The sequence below is a fragment of the Notechis scutatus genome, chromosome 2 (genome assembly GCF_049901735.1).
Source record: "Notechis scutatus isolate UNSWTSFEM ecotype Mainland chromosome 2, rNotScu1.2, whole genome shotgun sequence".
Taxonomy (NCBI): Eukaryota; Metazoa; Chordata; class Lepidosauria; order Squamata; family Elapidae; genus Notechis; species Notechis scutatus.
The window spans coordinates 38,363,165-38,386,484 of NC_142010.1; the positions used below are offsets into that span (position 1 = coordinate 38,363,165).

Here is a 23,320-nt window from a genome sequence, read left to right on the forward strand (position 1 = left end):
AAGGTACTGTGTGCCACTTCCAGCACGCATGGCATAGGTTCAACATCATGGGCTTAGTCTATTGGAAGATGTATGCAATGGAGGGAAAAAAGGTTGTTGTACTGTCCTAAGAGGTGGGATCCTAAATTTCTCAGACAAACTCTAGGAATAAGAATTGGTAGGCATATTGGCTTGCATAGCCTCAGATAGATTTTAGACAAGGCGGCTGATGGGGATTTATGAATTAAGAAAGAAAAAAAAGTTGCCTGGTGATCCCAAGACACACTTAGCAATTTTGATTCCTTAGAGATTTTGAAGTTGACAGGAGATCAAAAGTTTTACCAAGCAGAGAAAAGCCAGCTGCTAGACTTAGTTCCTGGGTCAATATCTCCAAGCCTTTCTGTGATTCTGGATAGTGGTGGTTAATAATATTTAGAAACATGGATATAAGCTAGTACAATTTTGGAATAGAGAAAAATAATATAGTCTGAAAGGTTGCTTAACAAAGGGAAGAAATACACCTAATTCTTTTACTAAAATGTGGGTGGATAAGCAATGGAACACAGACTTTTAAATTAAATTGCAAATTGTGCTTGCAAAGTTTATTTGGGAGATCAAAATCCAAACAAGATGCTGCTTGTTCATTTAATAAAGAAAACATCATATAAAGTGGCAGTTTTCTATCAAATCCTGAGAGCTTGCACAAAACATAGGTTTTATTATGAATCTGCATGATTTTAATAAAAAAGATCTGTATTGTTTTTTATGTTTTGTTGAATAGGTAATATTCAACAAAATCTCATAATACACCAATTTTTGGCCAAGTTTCCAGCTAATGGGTAGAATCACTCCTTAAATTATTTCCTATATCCTTTGTATTGTCAATTGAACTGATACATCTTGTATAACATAAGGGAGAGTCAGAGATTTAGGCCTTTATTACATTGTGCATATCAATGTTGCCCTACCATATGATAAGATGGGTGGCTGAATGAATGAATTGATGAATGAATGAATGAAGTTTTCCAAGTTTAGATTTTACAACTCGCTTTACATTAAGGTGGGTTGATTCCCAGGAAAATGTTTGCACTGAATTGGAGAAGGAGACAACATCAATATTTGATATTTGCAGTCCCCCCAAAAATGAAATGCATTGGTCCTATGAAATGAACAACAGTTCAGAGCCAATAAAATAAATAATCACCTTAAGAAATTAGAAAGTACTATACGACTGGCATACAATAATGCAGCTGAATCCCCAGTTAATTTTTAAAGTTAACTGTCGAAGTTGTTGATAAATTTGTTGGTAATTAATCTTTGTTGCATTGTGAATTGATATTTTAAGCAGCAGATGAACAGTCTTATGCTATTTACTTAAAGCAGCTGTGATTGGCAATGCTTTTCTGTTTTATATGCAAAATGTATTTATATTAATTATTTTTAATTTATATAATATAAAACAGATTGCATTGCTATACCGCCTTACAGAATAAAAATATTATAAAAATATTCCTATATGAATTCCTTGCATTATACATTTTCTTTCCAACTGGAAGTGAAACAATCCTTAACTTGCAGTTTTCACAATGAAAATTACATTTTGGGGGAGTAATGTTTTATAAAAATTGCTAATTAACACTCAGCTAGTACTTCAGCTTATTTTCCCCTTAACAAAATAACAATATATTGTTGGCATCCTGTGAATGCATATTTTAAAAAGTGCAAGAGAATTTTTGTAGACTGCCTATTTCATATTTTATTAAGCAAAATGAATTGAAGAAAATAGGACAAAAAATGGCATTATGCCCATATACCATATTTGCCGGCGTATAAGACGACTTTTTGCCCTGAAAACATGCCTCCAAGTGGGGGGTCGTCTTATACGCTCGGGAGGACTCCGACTCCCACTTCGAGCTTGAGTTGCAGCCGGGAGGAAGGCTGGGGGAGCGGTGTGTGTGTGTGTGTGTGTGTGTGGCGGGTGTCACTCGCCACGCGCTGCGCAACCTTTCCCTCTTCCTTCCTTAGCGGTGTGGGAGGAGAGGATTCGAAGATCCTCACGTGCGGCGTACTTTTCTTTTTTTTCTTTTTGCACGCAGGTTTTGCATGCGGGCGGCTGTAGGTTAAGGATGGGGAGCCCCGGGTGGGTTATCAGGTTTTACGGTGCTTCCAACATGTGCGAACGGTGGGAGAGCGGAGAAGAGAGCGAGCGAGCGCCCGCTGTGTGAAATCCCGCCGCAAAGCAACACTGGGGGAGGCAGGGTATAAATTTACCAGGTTAATGTAGCAATGGTGATTAATGCCCAGAACATTGTTTGCGGGTATTGGGGTGTGTGTGTGTGTGTGTGGTGGTGGTGAGGAGAGGTTGTCCTTTGAATGCGGAAAAGTAGGTGTGACCTTGTGTAGGAAAATAAAGAGATCCTTTTAGCGTGTTTGGCTTCTTTGCCTCCCCTCGTCGTTTTGACGTGGAGATAATGGCCTTCGGGCGGAGGGGAAGAAAACGGTAGCTGGATCATTTCAAATTTCACTTACTCTCCTGCCTCACTTCAATATGTCTGAGCGACTCCAGATACTGGAAGACTTTTTGAATGAAAGTGTTACCTCCATTTTTTTTTAAAGAGGGCCACTTGGGGAAAAAAAAAGATTCTAAGGAATTCCTTGTTTCTTGATTAAAGAGAAGGCATTGAATATACTGTTCCTTGGCAGCCTTTTCAGTGTCCGGTTTTTGGTGTGTGTGTGTGTGTGTGTGTGTGTGTGAGAGAGAGAGAGAGAGAGAGAGAGAGAGAGAGAGAGAGAGAGAGAGAGAGAGAGAGAGATCAGCTGTATTGAGAAGAGAACGTTTCCTGTGTTCTCATTTTATTTACAACATATTTTACGCTTAATGGTAAGCAATGAAAATATTTTTAAAACTCATTTCTAAACTCCATAGCTATTTGCATATTCTTGGTTCAAAATTGGATTAGCTCATTTCAAAATTGTCCAAAGCAGAAAAAGTGCGTCAAAAAAAAAAAAAGTGCAAAAGTGGAAGGTGTGTGGAAGAGGGGTAGTCTTATACGGCAGTATATAACAAACTCTATATTTTGAGTGGAAATGTTGGGGGGTCGTCTTATACGCCCAGTCGTCTTATACGCCGGCAAATACGGTAATTTGCAAAGAAATGTCTTAGAAAAAGCAGAACATGTACAATACCCTTGTGTGAAAATATGATTTTTGCATTAAAATAAGCAAATAAAATTAAAGTTTGAGATAATTAATTATTAATTATTCTGTTGCAGCAGCTAATTGTAATTTGTCATAGTTCTTTATAGGTCTTTTAAATTCTGTTTTTATCAACAGAGATTAAGTCTAACACACAGGAGCCTTAACAGCTGCCTATTCAAAGAAGTTAAGATGTAGAAGGTTGAAGGAGCTTTGGCAGCACTAGACAAAATTTAATATCTTGAACATGTTGAACAACTACAGGTAATCCTCTACTTACAACTATTTGTTTAGTGATCATTGGAAGTTACAACAGATTGAAAAAAAAATGACTTCTGACCATTTTTCTAACTTACAACTGTTGCAACATCATATGATCAAAATCCGGGCGCTTGTCAACAGATACGTATTTATGACGGTTACAGTGTCCTGGGGTCATGTGATCACCTTTTGAAGTCAGCTAGCAAACCAACTTCATTTCCCATTAACTCTACCCCTTTCAATGGATCTTACAACACCAACGCATCATCTGCAAATGCTTGCTTTGCATGTGTGTGTGTGTGTGTGTGTGTGTGTGTGTATGTGTATAGAAATTCTCACCAAGTCTCTATCTTTTAAACATTTGAACAAAAAGGGTCAATTAAGATGATAAAAAGCTAATAGTGAATTACTATCTTCAGTGTTCAAAGTGAATGCATACACACTTATATCACTGATATAACTCATTTACTTTTATATGTTATTGCAGAATTACAGAATTTTGGGTAGGTTCTTGAGAGATCAGGTTCACCTTTAGCCACAGAACCTCACAGGATATTTTTTAAAAAAATAATGCTTACCATAATATGCGAGACGTCCCTTTGCAATGTTCTTCCCTCTAGTATTTTCAGTGATACACTCATAGAGACCAGCATCTTCTTGTTGGAAATTGGGAATTTCAATCATGCCGTTGGATTTTTTCAACATTATTTTGCTTGGAAATGGTGTCCCATCAATTCTTCTCCAGTTAATTCTAGGAACTGGACTACAGCAATGAAATTAAATTGAATATTTGAAAGATTATGTTGTACATTATAATCTGATTTAAAAAACAAAATATGCATATTAGAAGGAATTTACAGTGTTTGGTTTGCTTTTGGAAGAGAGTTGTCAGTTAATTGTTTAAATCTGCCCATGAGTGATGTTTATTTTTTAGGCAAACTTCTTCAAGCCTTCAAGAAGATGGAGTAATTGAAATCACTCTTTACACCTACTACATTATAGAAGGTAAGGTGGAAGGGAAAACAAGAATGTTTAAAGATGCTTTTTGACAGCATCAATAGCCCTATGAAGAAGGCTATATGTCGTCAGCAGTATGCCATTTTCTGAATCACCTGTTACTCCGTGAAACGCCATGTTATGCTTAAACAGAGATGTCACTGAGCAATTGATCATCCTTCTATTGATCTGGTCCCAAGAATCAACTTTGCTAATAATAAATTGAGAACTTTCCAATTTTTCATTTATCAAATCTCCTAATATATTTCATTCTAATTTTACTGCTGTCAGCAAATTTCTCTGAATTTATATTGATCAAACATAAATTTGGCCAATAGTATCCATTATTTGATATCTCAGTTTATCCATGTAAACCAGCTTCTGTTATGCTGTATAAAGTTAATATTGAATGCAAAGTATACAATTTATGTTCATTTCTTACGATATGATCTAAAATAGTTATATAACAAACAGTCCATTCATAAATTCCTTAGATTGTAATCCAGTATTATTTCATTTAAAATTGGTTCAAATAAGTACTACATATGCAAAAGCATCTTCTATGATAATTCTTTCTATAGAAATAAAATAGATATGCTTACTTTCCAAGAGCAAAGCATTCTAGTTTTACAGTTGATCCTTTAGCAGCAGGAACTGTTTCAGGAAACTGAACTTCTATTTTGGGTTCATATTCCCCCATCACACCTTTTATACCAGAAAAGAGAAAGATAGATAGAAACTTAACACCCTGATCAGCAAGAGTTCCACTGAAGTACAGATGGATTATAGCTTCCATAGTCATTGCTTCATCCCTTGATTGACAGCTGACATGACTCAACATGCAAATTTACCTCCTATTAACTTTAGGAAATGTAGTATAAGAAAACAGAGAATGCAGTAGAATATAACAATTAGCTAGGTAACTTTGAAGGTTCTCTGTTGCATCACAACTGCTTCTTGATATTTCATGCATGTAGAAACACATCTGCCTGTAAAAATGAACTCTGATGAACTGTTACAGATCTTGATTGCAATTTTGAGTAAGTGGAAAAAGTAATTTATTATACACATAGAAATAACAGCTAGTATAAATGACAAGCCATAATTGGTATACAATCCTTTGGTATATGGAAATACACATCTGGATATTTCTGAATTCCCATCATCAAGGATTTGTGTGGTTTCTGTGAAGGGAGAAAGATGTATTGAAGGAAGGGTAAGGGAGGACCTCCTTTTCCATGAACAAGGAAAGTAAGTAAAAATCAACCATAGAGTTGTCATATACTTAGTTTCCTTCCATATGAACCTATTCCTGCTCTATACTTTTGTACTGTTAGTAAAATTTGCAAGTGATGTTTCATCTGTAGCACTTTATCATTTCTTGACATTAATTGGTTATAGTAAAGTGACTGTGAGTGTTATGCATAGTGAAAAATTCTACTCCTAATTATACGTGCTACAATTAAAGTTATTTATAAATAGGAGATACAATAACATTCGCTAGGAAAAAACATGTCAATAAATATGGAAATTTACAGTGTTTCAAAATTATACATATCCACACAATTGTGCTTTCCAAAAATTTATGTAGGTAATAAAACCATATACAGTTGAGTATACTACATTAGTATAAATCCATACCATCAGTCCGTAGCACCAAAGGTGTTGGTGATCCAAGGGTGTTGGTGTTAGTTACAGCACTAGTAACAACACAGGTATAATTTCCTACATCAGATGGCTCTACTTTGGCTATGTAGAGATGTCCAGTTTCCTGAGAAACAAATCTCCGACTGTCTTCTTGCACAAACGTTGGATATTCATTAAAGATCCAAGCATAGGAAAGTTCTGAAAATAAGTGAAAATATATATGCATAATTCTATCACAAAATAATATTTTATTTTAAGATGCTAAATCTGAATATTACCTACTTGCAAATAATTATGGCCTATATAAAATGTAATAATTTATTAAGTGGACAATTTCCTACAATTTTTTACAATTTTTATAAATAAATGTTTATAATGTTTTCTAATGTTTGTTCAAAAATTTCTTGAGAAGGCCATGCAGCCATATTTATCTCAATATTTATTCATTCAACACGTACCACAAGAAGATGGCAATGAGCAGAAGCTTTCCTGCTAAGCTTCATATGATTATTTGTTTAGGCAAATAACTATCTACATATCTTAACTTTTAATCCTGTTTAATAAACACACTGTTTGAAAGATATATTCTAAATCTAAGTCCCTAAAGTCACACAAAGCCTTCAGATATGATAGATTGATACTGAAATAATGGGAAAGAACAAGAAGACAAGTTCAGATTCACAGATCCTATCATGCTATGGTCCATGGGGTTGCAAAAAGTCAGATATGAATTAGAGACTGAACAGCAACAACCCAACAAACAAATAATAAAAGTGATGACGTGAGAACAAAACTAAAAGTAAAAAAATAATAGCAAAACAAACAACCCCAAACAGTTACAGTATGACATATTTAAATGGGATCTAAAAACAAAAGTTGAAAAACTGTAACTGCTACACCTCTTATGTGGGAGCACAGTGGTTAGAATGCAATATTGCAGGAAGATTTTGCCCACTGCCAGGAGTTCGATCATCACTGGTTCAAGGTTGACGCAGCCTTTCATCCTTCTAGATCAGTAAAATGAAGACCCAGATTGTTGGGCAATATGCTGACATGTGTACACTTCTCAGAGAGGGCTGAAAAGCGCTATGAAGCAGTATACAAATCTAAGTGCTATTGCTATTGCTTATTATGCATGAGGAATCAAACCATTTGTCCTTCTTAGCCTCTTGTTAATCCATTCTTTATGAGGAAAGAGTAAGTCAAGCAATTGCCAAAGCAGTTCACAACAGTCTTTTCTCTGGGCCAGAGGTGTCAAACTCAAGGCCCGCGGGTCAGATCCGGCCTGCAGGCTACTTAGATTTGGCCCATGGGCCTGCCCTGGAAACAGCAAAGGATCAGCCCATGGTACCTCTGACAGCGAAAACGGGCTCCCAAGCTCCATTTTTGGCTGTGATGGCCTCCTGCAATCCTTGCCAGCAAAAGTGGAGCTCCGTTTTCACTGGCAGAGCACTCGGGCCACCACAGGCGCATCTGACATGAGTGATGTCAAGCTGGCCATGCTCACCCTGGCCACGCCCACCCTGGCTCCCAAGGTCAAACACAACCCCGATGAAATCGAGTTTGACACCCCTTCTCTAGACAATGCCCATTAGCTACACAAACTGAAATCTCAATTTTTGAATATTAACTTTTATAAAAATAAAGTTGCACTCTTTAAAAACAGCCTCTGAAATGTTTGTACAAAATTATGCAGATAATCTAGAAGCTTTTAGAGGAACTTAAACTTTTACCACAAAATACATATTGAAACATAGGGGAGAAGGACATGAAACCCAAGTTTCGTTTTGGAAATAACTCCTAAAATATTACCACGTATGTTGCAATATATGGGATATGAAATCCTAACACTTCTGTGCCTCTGTCAGACTGAAAATAAATGTTTATTAGATAAAAACCCTTGCAGAATTAAAATAAATATGAATCTATCCATATCACAGTTCAAGGCAAATCTGAGTGGCTTACAAAAAGATACAACTCAAACATTTTACAATCTTAACTAGAAACACAGCTTAGAATTATAAAAATTAAACTAAAACAAGGGTTTGGAAGGAAGAGATTGGGGTGCCATCTCTTTTAATGCACCAACCACCTCATGTATGTGGTTAGGATTATAATTTCCTTACACAACATATGTTCTGAATGTTTAGGACCAAATAAAAAAATGCAAACTCCTAAATTCTTCCCAATCTCCTGACCCTAAACCCAAATACATCCTCTTATTTACTTTTTAAGCGTGATCAGATTGAGTTTCTTGTTCCCAACAGTTCCCACATTTTTACTGGGCTCATGTTAGAATTAATCTCTGGATTAATAAAATAAACCCAGCTATATTTTGCCCCTAAAGTAATGGAGTTTGGCTTTGTATTTTCTTGTCCAAATATAAGGTGAAAATGTACCCAGCGACTATGTCTAGAAAATTATTTGCAGTTATAGAAAAAGGAAAAAAAAATGTTAAATTTGTATTCAGTATATTATCACTATTGTCAAAGACAACTGATGTTTGGTGTGTATTTATGATGCTAATTTTTTTTTACTATTACTTATTACAAGCTATGATAATAATTCTTTGTTGATATGGTTTCCGGTTTGCTAGCCTTCGGCAGCGGCAGGGATTTGCGACCGCGCGATCCCTGCTGCGTTCGCGCTAAGGTTCCCCGATCCATTTGGATCTGGGGATATAGCTGCCCGTAGAGGCAGCTGAAGATAGGGGGATCCGGCAAGGGGTTTGGGGTGTCGCAAACCCCTCCCCAGCCGGCTAAACTCCCTTTTCCCGAGGCGGAGGAACAGCGGTCAGTAATGGCCGCCACGAAGAAAGCTGCAGCCGGGTAAGCAAGTGCAGGAGGGAGAAAGCTGGAGAAAGTGAAAGGTGCTTTTAACCGGGACAAGATGGGAGAAAGTGATTTGGAACCTTGAAAGCTGTTAAGGATATACTGTTCCTTGTGAGAGCCACAAGCTGCGAATACCCTAAAGGGGAAAGTTTTTTTTTTCTTTGTTCTACTCTCCTTCCTAAAGTGACAGCGGGGAAAAAAAATCTTTTTGGCTGTGAGTGGGAAGAAAAAGTGAGTTAAAACCTCAGAAAGAAACAGTCTGTTTGGATTGTTTGGTGATTTTGGAACCTTTGGAAATTATTTCTGATTAAATCATCTGGGTGGTTGTTTGGAAAAACTTTTTCTCTACACAATGGCATCATCTGTGGATGGATTGGAACTTATATATCAAAAATATGAAAGAGAAAAACAAGGAGGGGAAGATGGACTTGGCACTATTTTTCAATACTTAGAAATGGCGGTTTATATTTATGCGAAGCAGAATGAGGATGATGGGGACAAAGAAGAAGAAGAAGCCATCTTTGATGAAAAAAGGACTTTGATTGGAGACGGGAAAAAGCAAGAGAAAAAGGAAAAAGGAAAAAGTCTTTAAGATTTGAAAAAACAGCCCAAAAAGAGAAGAATAAGGTGAAAAGGGGACATTATGTTAAGAAACAACAGAAAGGGGGAAAGCAGAATAAAAGGGAGGTGGAGAGACAAGGGGTTAAAGAGGACAAGGAGGAGAAGAAGCAAGGGAGAAAGGAAGGGATGAGAAGCTCTAATGGTGGGGAGCAAGATATTAAGAAGCAAAAGTTTTTCAGAGATAATGGATAGATCTTATTGTTAATGGGATTCTAGAAAGGTACATAAGATTGCATTTTTATATCTGTATTTAGAAGTAATTATAGAAAATTAGAAATAATATGTAGCTTAAAATGTGATAAAATATCTAACATAAATAAGTGAAACTTTTGTTAAGAAAAAGAGAGTACTGTAATGAAATATGATTCAAGATTGTGATGTGGGGGATAATAATCGTGGAAAGCATAAGTGTTCCCACAAAGGCATGATATTCAATTGAAATGGATAAAATGTTTAAGATATAAATGATTGTTAAAATTAATGATTAGAACATGGTATACTAGCAAAATCTTTTGTGAAATGAGATTTGAAGTAGAAGAAGGAGGAACATTTCAACGAAATATTGAGCTATAATATGTGATGGGGGGGGAATAATTATGGAAAATAGGGCTCTCATAAAAGCATGTGATTTAATTGAAAAGTAATGAGTTAAATGTCTAAGATATGAATGAATATCAATACTAATGAATAGATTTGTATTATTTTTGATAATATAGTATAATTTTAGAATGTACCAGACAGAATCCCAATGTATGTTATGTATTTTATATTAAGTACTATAAATATAAGGGAAAAAGATAAAGGCATCATACTCCATATAGTGTACAGGAGAAGTATTTCTTCTTTTTTTTAAAGAAGAAAAATAAATGATTGGCTGGAATAGAACAGACAAAGAATAATAAATATTAGGATATGAATTGAGAGGAGGAAAAAAATTGAGAAAATTTAAAGGAGAGGAGAAGTTATATAGAAAATTGAAAATGTTAATAAGATATGAAATGGTATGTAAAATGAATATGAAATTGAACTTGTGTCTGTACCAAGAGTTTTAACCCGGGACTAAGCAATTTCAGAAAAGAGATTTTTTATGTTTTTATGTTTTGTGTTTATGTGTATTTATGTATTGTTTGTCTTGAAAATAAAACTTGTTTAAAATAATAATAATAATAATTCTTTGTTGATATGATGGAGGAGAAATTGTTATGCAAGTTACATTTATTTTTAGGATTATACATCAATCAATTATACATCAATTGTTGATCCAGGCAGATAACTTTCAAATTGCTGCATTTTCTTCCCGATAGATCTTTCTGAAATGATAATGCTAATCTGTCTCAGAAAAAAAATATTTGCAGATGCTTTTGTGTGTGAGTCCATTTTTTAAAAAAACAATTATGGGCTTTTCAATTTGAAAGAATAGTTGCCTCTGTCTGGCTAATTTCAGATTGATAACTGCAGGTGTTTTTGTGCAAAAGGAATGGCCTTGATTTGTGCTCTTGTGCTTTGAATAACCTATTTCTGAATCAATGTTTTGGTGAGAAATTTTAAGGACTAGGTTAAACTGAATATACTTTGAATATGAACTACCATATTTACACAATCAATATCATGAAATTTAAAGATGTTAATAGTAGGATCTGAAAAGCAATTTTTCTTCTTTCTAAAAACATATTTAAATATTTAACTTAGCATCCATTATTTTTTAAAAAATATGGTGCTTTATAATAATACTATTAAAATGGATTCACAATAAAACCATAAAGCATGACGATATGAGTGCAAGGATGATAAATATTAATGTACAATCCAAGCCATTCCAGTGGTACCTGCAAGAATAGAGTTTTCATAAATAAATCATTATGATGTCATATTATTACCATATAATTATGGTAAGGTAAAGGTAAAGTTTTCCTTCACGCATACGTGCTAGTCATTTCCAGCTCTAGGGGGCGGTGCTCATCTCCATTACAAAGCCGAAGAGCCAGTGCTGTCCGAAGACATCTCCGTGGTCATTATGATGCCATACCGTAATTAAGACTTCATATTAGTTATAAACTCTTAACTGATATACAATGTTATGCTACAAACAGTTTGTCATTAAAAAAAATAGTTTTTCAGGTATTTGGTTTTCATGTCCAATAATTTAAGAGTTCTGAAAGAAAAAAACAGTTCTTTACATTGAGCTCAGAACCAGAATAGGATTGGAGGTCCCTTAACTTCAAGAGGATTAAGGCATTTATTATTGGGTTAGAATGATTTTGAAATATTAAAACTGGCATTATATACAGGAACATCTGTATCAGCTAGACTTTTTCAAATCTACATAGGAGATTCTACCAAAGGTAGTGAACAATAACAGGGCTAGGATCCTGTACGACAAGGGTGTAAAACTCACATCGTCATGGTGGCATCACATGACATATCTGGATTTTCCCCTTCGCTAAACTGGATGTGGGCATGGCCAGCACATGACGCATCTGGCCTGCGAGCTGGGAGTTTGACAGCTGTGCTGTAGGACATTCAGATCCATGATGTCTAGTTGATTGGCCAGGCAAGTACTGGCTAATCATGAGACATCACAGTGTAGTTAAGCACCAGAAGACAGCAGTGGAGATAGAGGTACTGGTACCAAGTTACACCAACATCAAGAAAAGGGACTATGAGAAGTTGGAGAAGTACCAGGGCCTGAAAGATCAACTGGAGAGGATATGGAAAGTAAAAGACAAGATGGTCCAGTGGTGGTAGGAGTACTCGTTGTTACTCCTAAGCAGAAGATTCAATAGATCTCAGGAATGCCATCAGAGTTCTCTGTCCAGGAGGATGAAGTGCTAGGAACAACTAGGATGCTGTATAGAACTCTCAAACTCCCAGGCCTCTGGTAGTGGACTTGAGATTAAGAAGACACATACTATATATCTATTGTGACATTATAAGGCATATACAGTGTGTGTGTGTGTGTGTGTGTGTGTGTGTGTGTGTAATATGTAATATCACAAGCATAAACATTGCACTTATCTATTGTGTCCTCACATAGGATGCAATTAAATAAGTCATGAGTTCTGCATCACATTATGATATTTTCTGATTTCTCTTCCCTCTTGGACACCAATGCATTTAAACATTTTTTCAGCAGCAACATTTCTTGATCCATTTCTATCTGGCTATCAATAAAATGATATGTTCCCAGTTAAAATTTTAGTAGCTGTACAGTAATTCTACATGGAACCCAAAGCTAGTCTAAATGCATTGTATTGATGTACTGCAGCTGTTTCATCTACACCTCTGTTAAGTCAAACAAAATCTAAATAGAATACCTATAAAAATTGGCAGTTATCTTTTCAAGTATGCGCTATGATTCAGAAACAAAGAAAAATAGTTACAAATCTATGATTAGTCATGCTTTATGATAGACTCATAACTTTTTTTTTTACCCTATCAATTGTTTTACAGGAAGATGCCAACAGGAGGCCCATCTGGATAGCACACATTTTTCTAACACCTGTTAAAACTTCCTCCTCTTTTCATTCTTCTTTCAGTTTGCCTGTTTTTTTCAATAAATTGCTGTAAGATACTCTCCATGAGCACCGTAATATTAACAGTGCTAAAAATTGATATTAATAATACACTAATGACCATTTTCTGCCGATGAACCTTGGAAAATAAATTGCATGAATTTGGTTACAAAAAAGTACAGTAAGCAAGAAAGGCATCAAAGCCAATATATCATATCTTTATCTATATTGTGAACTTTTTTAAAAAAATTCCTAAGTCATACCCAGACAACAAGAAGTGTGCTATGAACAACTAAGACACTACTGCCTCTCCCAGTTTTGATTAACTGCTGGTGAACAGAGAGAAACAGAGATATTTCATAGCTGAAAGTTTCCACGCTTCAGAACAGTTCTGAAGAAACTTCTTGGATAAGAAGAAAAACATTTTCAAAGGGGAAAAAAAAACAAGAAGATCCAGTTGGCTTTTGGAAAAAGGATCTTTGGGACAACCATGACATGGATAATTGAGAATCTCCACAGACATTCCAATCGGATATTTTGAGAATGAGATGGAATGACTTTTCATTCTTTAACTTCAAAGCTACTTTATTCTCTCATAGTTGTTCTGGTATCAGTGTCCCTAGTGCAGCAATTTCATTTGATGAGGTAACTGATTTACTACGTGGAAAAAAATGGGAGAAACAGGAAACACAATACAGCAGGAGTCTTGCCCTCATTTCTTACTTTGCCAAATACATGCTGAAAGACTTCTCAAAATAACAACAAAGTGCTATTTTTCAACTCTTAACTCTATTTAGAGCTGCAACAGAAACTTTAAATTTATACACACTTACCTGAGAGTTTGCCCTATTACAGTGATAAATATCTAATAGGGAGAAGAGAAATCATAAACTAGTGGCAAATTACTAGGAGGTTATCAAGGTCATCTTTCATCTCATGAAACTGTTAAATATTTTTAAATTAGACTGTAAAAAATCCTGACTTTTGCCATGAACTATAGATTTTGATGTATATACAGTGTATAGATGAATCTAGCCATTTTTACACTTGATGCTTATCTCAAATTTTCATTGATTCACTCTGTTCCTTCTGTAGCCTACCAATGGTTTATTTATTTTATTTATTTTATTTATTTATTTATTTGATTTGCCAATTGTTTACAAGATAATAAGTATAAGTGTATACATAGTTGTGAATATATGAAATGGGTACATATAAGAAAAATAAAAGAAGAATAAGAGAAACAATAGGACAGGGACAGTAGGCACGTTGGTGCGCTTATGCACGCCCCCTACAGACCTCTTAGGAAAGGGGTGAGGTCAATAGTAGACAGTCTAAGGTTAAAGTTTTTGGGGTTTGGGGAAGAAACTACAGAGTCGGGTAGAGTATTCCAGACATTGACCACTCTATTGCTGAAGTCGTATTTCCTGCAATCAAGTTTGGTGCGGTTAACTTTGAGTTTGTATCTATTGTGTGCTCTTGTGTTGTTATGGTTGAAGCTGAAGTATTCATTGACAGGTAGGACATTGCAATGTATGATTTTATATACCATGCTTAAATCAGACCGAAGACGGCGTAATTCAAGGTTTTCTAGTTCTAGAATTTCAAGTCTGGTGGCATAAGGTATTCTACAATGAGTAGAGGAGTGGAGAACTCTTCTTGTGAAATATTTCTGGACTTTCTCAATTGTGCTAATATCAGATACGTAATGTGGGTTCCAGACTGATGAACTGTATTCGAGTATTGGTCTAGCAAATGTTTTGTATGCTCTGGTTAGTAGTGTGATATTACCAGAGAAAAAGCTACGTAGGATTAGGTTAACAACTCTTAATGCCTTTTTGGCTATGTAGTTGCAGTGGGCTCTAGCACTTAGATCATTAGAGGTGAGTATTCCAAGGTCCTTTACAGAGCTTGGGTCATCAACAAGATCTTGACTATTCAGCTTGTATTTTATTTTCTGATTTTTTTGCCAATATGTAAGACAGAGCATTTATTTGTTGAGATTTGAAGTTGCCATTTGTTTGACCATTCTGATACATAGTCAAGATCTTTTTGTAGGGTAGCAGTATTGTCTGTGGTATTGAACAGCTTTACATCATCAGCGAAAAGAATGCAATTGCTCTTAATATGATCACAGAGGTCATTTATGTAGAGTATGAAGAGAGTTGGTCCTAGAACACTGCCTTGGGGGACACCACTATTGACAGGTACAGGATTTGATAGGACGCTCCCAATTTTGACCATTTGTTGTCTGTTTGAGAGGAATGCTTCTATCCAGTTATGCAGTTGTCCAGAGATACCATAGGATTTTATTTTTAGGAGTAGTTTGTCGTGTACCACTGAATCAAAGGCTTTACAGAAGTCTATGTAGATTGCGTCTATTGCTTTGCCCTGGTCGTTGTGTCGTCCATATGTTTTTGCAGTGTAAGAGTTGCAGATTACAGGATAGTTTTTTTCTGAAACCAAATTGTTTATTGGAGAGTAGGTTGTTTGTCTCTAAGTGGAGGATGATGGATTGGTTAATAATTGATTCCATGACTTTACAGGTGACGCAGCATAAGGAGATTGGTCTGTAATTTTCAACTAGGCTTGGGTCTCCCTTTTTGAAGATGGGGATGACTGTGGCTTGTGACCATAGGTTAGGCAAGGAGCTGGTTCTGAAAGATTTTTCAAAGATTATGCTTAGAGGTTTGGCTATGGCAATGGATAGCTTTTTTAAGAAGTAGGCACATATTCCATCCGGTCCAATAGATAGAGATGGTTTTAGATTGCGTATTTGTTTGACTTCTGTAGCTGCCAACTCAACCAAGTGACTCTGGCCACTAATTAATCAACCACTCCTTAGTGAAATGATACACACACACACACACACACACACACACACACACACACACACACACACACGGACAGCCAGGACTTAAAACCTTATAAAAGAAAAGCTACTAGTTTGAATGTTCCTTGTTGTTTTGAGAGATGCTATATTTGAAATGGTAACCTCTTACCAAACACCTTGACATATTTGGGCTCACTATGAAAAAAAATGCCCATTTAATTTCTCTGACAACTGGGCAGATCTAATAGATTATTGCTTTTTTATCTTATTTCTGAGATAATTATTCCAGGCTAATAGTGGCATTCAAAGTTTATTCCATTGTTGTCTTAACCTGAAAGTGAAAAACTGCTTTAAGAAGCAAAATTTAAAAATACAGTCACATTAACCATAGCTTATTTCAAATGACAATCGGATGTTTTAATCTCCTCCCAAGAACTCTGCATGTAATTGTTTTGAATATTTTTAACAACACAATTGTGTTGTTTTCAATACAGTGTTTGAAAAAATTTCAAACTATGTTCTGTTGATAATGAAAAGACATTAGTTGTGATAATTTGTCAGCTAAATTCTTTAACAAAGGAAGATAAAGCTGCATAAAACAAACTTTTGCTTGAAACAATGAAACAAATGTTCGTTTGAAAAAGTCATTAATGGAAAATACCTTAAAACAATTCTGTTCTTTATTAGAACAAGTGTCCCTTTGGCTTACTGAAATATTCAGGTTTTCAATTATTTTATTAAATTCATATACACTTTGTTTCTTTTATACTGTTGTGATAAATTTGTGAGCGCCATAAACTATGCAGGAAGACAGATAGATATTCTACCTAGATGTTGTTATAGTCTTTGCCTCAAGGCTTATCTGCTACTTGCTTTGCAATTATCTCTTTAAAATTAGAATATTTTATAAATATGTTTATAAGGATTGGGTTGTTTATAAATTCACTTATTCAATTCACATCCTGCTAATTACCAAGTGAATAAAATCCGAAACAGATTAAAATAGACATAAAGCAAACAAAATAATACATCTAACATAAATCAATACAATAGAACGTTTGTAAGAAAATAAGGAAAATGACACTGACAATGATCAAGGACTGCAACCCTCTCCATGATTCAAATCGGGAATTTTTCTTAGGAGCAAGACAGATGGACTCAGTTATATACCGACACTGGAAGTCTGAAAAACCAAGTTAGGGATATGGAGAAAATATATGTGGTCACTAAGAATGGCACAAGTTTGGGGTTTTTGATGTTATATGGTATTCTCAGGAGTCTTCTCCAACACCAAAGTTCAAAACCATCAATATTCCTATCCTGCTTCTTTAAAATCCAACTTTCACTTCCTTGGAACATTACAGGGAATACCATGGCTTGCATGATTCTGATTTTCACAGGCATAAACACATCACAGTAACTGAATATATTTTCCAAGGCCTTCATGAATGCTGTGATATGCTTGGTGAAACCCTAACTCAACCAGATTCTCTAGTGACACTATGTTGTGTCCTGATCATCATTTGACTGGTTATCTCTAGTGCACTTCATAGATTCTCTTGGGAAATTATTTGGTAGCTGACATTGGTACAAAATGCAGCAGGTAGACTTGCTAGAAGGACAATCACATTCTACTATACTATTCTCGACTGCTAGGTTCTTTCTGTTGATGGTTGATCCTAAAACACAGCAGTTATCCACTACTTTGATATCTTCATTATAAATCCTAAAGCTGGCTTTTTACCTGTTTGTAAAAATATGAAATTTTAGTCCCATTTTTTCACTGTGCTCTTTGAGTATTATTACTGGACTTTTCAGATATTTTGCATTTTCAGTTTTTCAGCTTTTTTTTAAACTCTCAAATTATTATTTTTTATTTATGAAGTAATTGTGAAGTAATAAATTTTACCTGCTCCACTTTAAAGTGATAATGTAGTAGGAATTTAAAATAGTACTTTACATGTAAATAATACATGCTTTTTATTGATTAATTATGTACCATCAAATCATTTTCAACTCCTAGCAAACACATAGATTTTCTCCATGACTATCTATCTTCATTATTTTGATTTTCAGCAGGGGTCAGTATAGCTACTTTGAGGATTGCCCCACTTGCATGATAGTTATTTCACTTAACTAGTAGACATCCAGAAGTGTTGTCTTGCCTATATTCATACACACTTCTGTGGAGTTGACCTAGGAAAGTCCTCACATATTCTAGAGCAGGGGTCGCCAACCTTTTGGACCTCAGGGACCACCAAACTCATAATTTTAGATGCCAGGGACCACTAACCAGTTCTGTGGGTATGGCCTAATTTGTGGGTGTGGCTTGGTGATCATGTGAATATTATAAATATTTATATAAATATTGAGTTTTTTATTAAAAAAGAGCAACTTTTACCCAAAATCAGGCAAAGCAGGCAGGCAGATTGAGTTGCTCACAGAATCATTCAGAAATTTATTTATCTGCCATTGGCTAGCTCAATCTGTCACATAAAATTTGCTTGCAAGCAAACTCACAAAATTAAACTCACAACACACCATGCATGTAAATATTGAATTTTTTATTTTAAAAAAGAGCAACTTTTACCCAAAATCAGGCAAAGCAGGCAGGCAGATTGAGTTGCTCACAGAATGATTCAGTGATCTATCTATCTGCCATCGGCTAGCTCAGTCTCTCAAATTTGCTTGCTGTGAGTCTGCACTGAATTTGTTTGCAAGCAAACCTTCAGTCCTAAGGACGTCGGCTGTGCTTAAAAGCAGAGCTGAAGATCTAAAGACTAGCTAGAAAGCAAGAAATCCAACCATTTCCTTCTTCCTAGCTAATCTAAATCTCCTGGCACAGCAGAACAGATGATGATCGGAAAAAGGAAAAACTGAAATTTAGCAGGCAAGTTTACCAGGTGAGGAGTGAGTGGGCAGGGAGGGTTCCTGCGGGCCATGTGGGCTGAGCAGCCCTTGTGTTTCTGTGCAGCCTGGATTAATTGCTTTGGGGGGGAGCTCAGGGGATGAGATTTCTCTGCGGCCCACCAAAATTTTCTCACGGCCCACCAGTAGGCCATGGCCCACTGGTTGGTGACTGCTGTCCTAGAGGACATGCTTACCTTAGCTGTTCAAGGAAAATCTTTTCTTGTGCCAACAAGAACACCAGTGGAAAGATAGTGACCAATTTAAAGGAGATGAAAGAAAGATGGGAGGAGTATACTGAAATACTATACAGAAGATATGTCAACATCCAAGATATCTTACAAGATGTTCCCTATTTACAAGAACCTCTGGTACTAGATATTATAGATCAGCAGTCTAGCAATATCAAGTCAGAAGGCTGCAATATATGGCACATGCCCCCAAAAGCAACTAAACAAATATATTTCTAACCAGTCACCACAAGGGAACAATTTGCTATATTCTAGTCTGAGACCTGTTGAAAAAAATCTATTTTTTTTTTAACAAGAGCTCAACAAGGTTGGAAATGTTTACACATCTGGGGGAACACTGCTCCTGACTGCAGGCATATTTACTAATAATTTTCTTAAGATCCTTAAGATTGAAACCCCATAAGATCAATGTCAATTGATCTACATCTTACTTATCAAGCAGATAAAGGATTAAGATGTCCTAGGGAGCTAAGTATTAAGCCATGAATTGCTTTGTACTGTATGTGACAATCAACACCTTAGAACAGGGGTGTCAAACTCGTGGTCCATTGGCTGGATGCATCATGCGCTGGCCATGCCCACCCCCGGTTTAGCAAAGGGGAAAAAGTTGTGATACGTAACATGACAACATGATGCCATGAGTTTGACACCCCTGCCTTAGAAGCTTATGATATAATCAGAGTAGATCTTTGATGTGGGTCAAATAAGAAGCCCCCACATCTATTCTGCTGCCACATTCTGGAGCAATTGTAGCTTTCAAGTGGTTTTCAGTATTGCAAACCACTCAGATGCTTTCCAGACAGGAAATGGCCAGGACATCAGATATTGTGGAAAGGACCCCCCAATCCAGAGTCAAATAGCATACAAGATGCTTTTGTTCAAAAGACTTGCTTGCTGATTATGTAAGAGATGATTATTCAGAAGGATTCCCAAATTGCATACAGCGCCACCCCATTAAAATATCAAGAAATAGTTTGTTATTTGGTATAAGAATTGAGGGAAATTTACCTTTTAATTTTGATCTTCTGTATTGAGACTTGTCATCTCTCTCTCTCTCTCTCTGTGTGTGTGTATCTATGCATGTATCCCTTTCTCCCTCACTTTTTAAGCTGCTTGTCTAGAAGCCCATTGTGAGTTTATTTCTCCAATTCTATTCCTTTTCCTCTTGATTTTTAATTCAGCCAGCTTGGTTATAAAATTGAGAAAGGTTCATCCAATAAACTTATTTATAGATAAAATACACAAGAGATATAGGCACACTCATACAAATCTGTATAGATAAAGAAACATGTATACATAAATTAAAGAAATATTTAGTCCTTCATTTAAATGTCTAATAATTCCTCACAGAGGGAACTTTTTTTAAATTTGATAAAAAGCAGTATGTTAAGGCATAATAGGCTGTATATAATAAAGAGAACTACCAACAAAATAACCTGAAACATTTTAAAATGAAATGGAAAGTTCCAAATGAAAATGAGGTTTTTGCTCTTTTAATTATTATCAACATTTGACTAAAACATTGCACAATATAACGTCAAACACAGAACGAGGTCTGCTGAAATCAGTGTGTTAGTGATGAAGATAATCAAGAAGTCACCAGGAGCTATCACAACATGGAGAATATAAACTATTAGCTGTATGAAATTAGTTAGGCTACAATGAATTTAATAATGACTGAGGAAATGTACAATGTAGGTAAAACTGGCTTGGGTCCATAACTATGTAGACATAATTCAATCTAAGTAATTGTGGCTATATGATATGTAAGCTTTTCTCATATATTAATTTACTAATTCAAATATTTTTTAGATTGTGATCAATTTTACAAGATTATTTAGAATATGGTCAAATTTAAAGAAACTGACTTCTATCTCAACAACAGAAACTATATATGATTTTTCCCCATATAGATTTATACATTAGAGACTCTGGCACCAAAAGACACATTTTGATCCTGATTCTGTGATAAATAATTCACAATATTTGGCTTTGGTTGTGTTTCTTGTGATGTGGAATAAATATTATGGCCTCCAATGTAGATGAATAGTAACTGAAATTCCTTTTATGGTCACACAGTTTAGACTGGATTTGGCATTTTTATCTACATATTGAGTCCTTCCCAGGAACCTGGTTAGGCAGATGTTGTTAGATGATGCTAAAGGTATCACATTATGGTTTGTCACAGTTAGCCAGATGTCTAGACTGGATTTTATCTACCTACTGAGTCTTTCCAAAGGACATGTTAGAGCAGAAGCTGTTGTTTGATGTTATTGAAGGTACTATTGAAACATGTAACTTGTTTCAAATAAAGTAATTGATTGAAGGTAATTTTTGTCAGTATTCATTGTGTTCAAGTTGTGCACCAGAGGTTTTAGGATTGTACTCAAGGCATCTATTACTAACGGTAGTGTTATTTTTGCTTTGTGAAATCACAGCTGTCAGTTCTTTCATTGCAGTTGGTCTTTACATACATTAATTTTTTTCTCAAGAACCTAAGGTATTAGAATGTATTGGTGTAGTATACATGCGGATCCAAGTATATATACTACATTAATTGACAGATGAAAATTTTGTCAACACACAGATTTTGTAAGTGTTGTTCAAGAACTTTTGGTTCAGTACCTAGTGTGCCGATAACCCCTGTGACAACCTCAGTCAGTTTATGCCATAATCTTTCAATTTCAATTTGAAATTTGTCCAAATTTTGTCTTCTATTGTACTATTTCCTGATATTGACACATTAATGATCTATATTTCCTTCATTTCAATTTCATTTAATGGTAAGGAAGATCCAAGATTAGCATTAAATTCTATGGATTTGCTTCCAAGTAGGCCTGCATAAGATTGTATTCTGATTAGCATATCACTATACTCTTATTCTGAATAGCAAACACTTTCCCACTTTTCCCTTTTCCTCTGTAGATGATCTTAAAGACCTTAAAATGATTTTTTTTTAAAGGAGCAGATGGAAACTTTATTGCCAGTACTTGCAGGTGTTGAAAGCACCTCCAATTCAATAACGTGAACACATCTTTTGGAAGCCATATAAAAATAAATTTCAATCCTCAGCAGTATGAACTAGGTTTATAAAATAGATTTATATTATCTATATAATAAAAATGCATAATCCAGATAGTTCTGAATCTAGTGCCAAGTTTAAAACAAACAATTTTAAATGCAGTAGAAATGATACTAGTGGATTTAACTAGATTTCTGTGTTTCTATGATTTGAGCTTTCTGCTACACTGAACTATGGGAATATTGGACATGTTACTTAGATTTCTTACATGGACTTCTTTCATGAAATAGTTTACACTGTCATTTATCAGAATAGTCAATTTTTATTCAAACCATTCCCTGACTGGTCCTTGGCACTTTCAGAACTTGTTTGTTTTCTCACAGACATTTCATTATCCAAACTAAGTAATATCAGTGTTGGCAACCAGTCATCAAGACTAGCACTGATGATGTTACCTAATTTGATTAATGAAATGTCTGCAACAAAACAACCAAGCTCACAGACCACCAAGGACTCCTTACTTCAATCCTGAGCTACAAATATCCTCCTTTATTGAAACCATTTGCTTTCTTCCATACTTTCTTTCCTTCCGTAAGCATGCCAGTTTATTAAAATTTATATTTAAAAGTTTTTTTAAAATAAGCACAATAGCACAATACAACAATTTAAATAATGTAATCACTAATATAGATTCAAATGTGACTTTCAGAGATTCATAACATTTTCTAAAGAAAGATTGCTCTATTGCACATCAATCATTTTGGCTAATAAATGGAATAGATTTATGTTTCCTTACCTCCAGAATGAACTGGTGCTCCACAGAGAAGAACAACCCCTTGCCCTTCCCGCACAGATACAGTACTTCTTATTTTTGTCTTTAAGTGTTCAATACCTATGTTTTTTTAAGAGAGAGAGAGAGAGAAAGAGAGAGAGGGGGAGGGAGGGAGGGAGAAAGAGAGAGAGAGAGAGAGAGAGTGTGTTTTAATATACAGACAGCTACCAAAAGACCTATATTTGGTCCTAATCGATGATTTCCATTAACTTTCAAATTAATTTTCATATTCATTACAATAATCCAATTCTGTAATAAGGATTATTATTAGCAAATCTGCTTCATTTGGAATACAAACCAGCTTTTCTTACTCATAATTGGTATGAACATTACAACCTTGTCTTGTCCTCAATAACTGTACCAACCCAAGTATCTGACTGATGGTATTCAACTCATGATGAAGAATTTTCTTTACCTTCCTTTTCCTTTCTAG

At 35.4% G+C, this 23,320-nt stretch overlaps 1 protein-coding gene across 2 annotated transcripts in view; it reads right to left on the reverse strand.

The window, feature by feature from the left end:
• LOC113419540 (contactin-3-like) overlaps positions 1–23,320 on the reverse strand; it is a 210,520-nt gene that overhangs the window by 79,794 nt on the left and 107,406 nt on the right. Inside the window, exons 3-6 of one of the 2 annotated variants that reach the window (XM_087954589.1) lie at positions 22,852–22,947; positions 6,073–6,276; positions 5,034–5,136; positions 4,014–4,198 (exon numbers count right to left, since the gene is read on the reverse strand). In XM_087954589.1, the coding sequence (XP_087810715.1) occupies positions 4,014–4,198; positions 5,034–5,136; positions 6,073–6,276; positions 22,852–22,947 (588 nt within the window). Of the gene's footprint in view, positions 1–4,013; positions 4,199–5,033; positions 5,137–6,072; positions 6,277–22,851; positions 22,948–23,320 lie in introns of those variants that run through there. The other variant, XM_087954591.1, reaches the window with a different exon arrangement.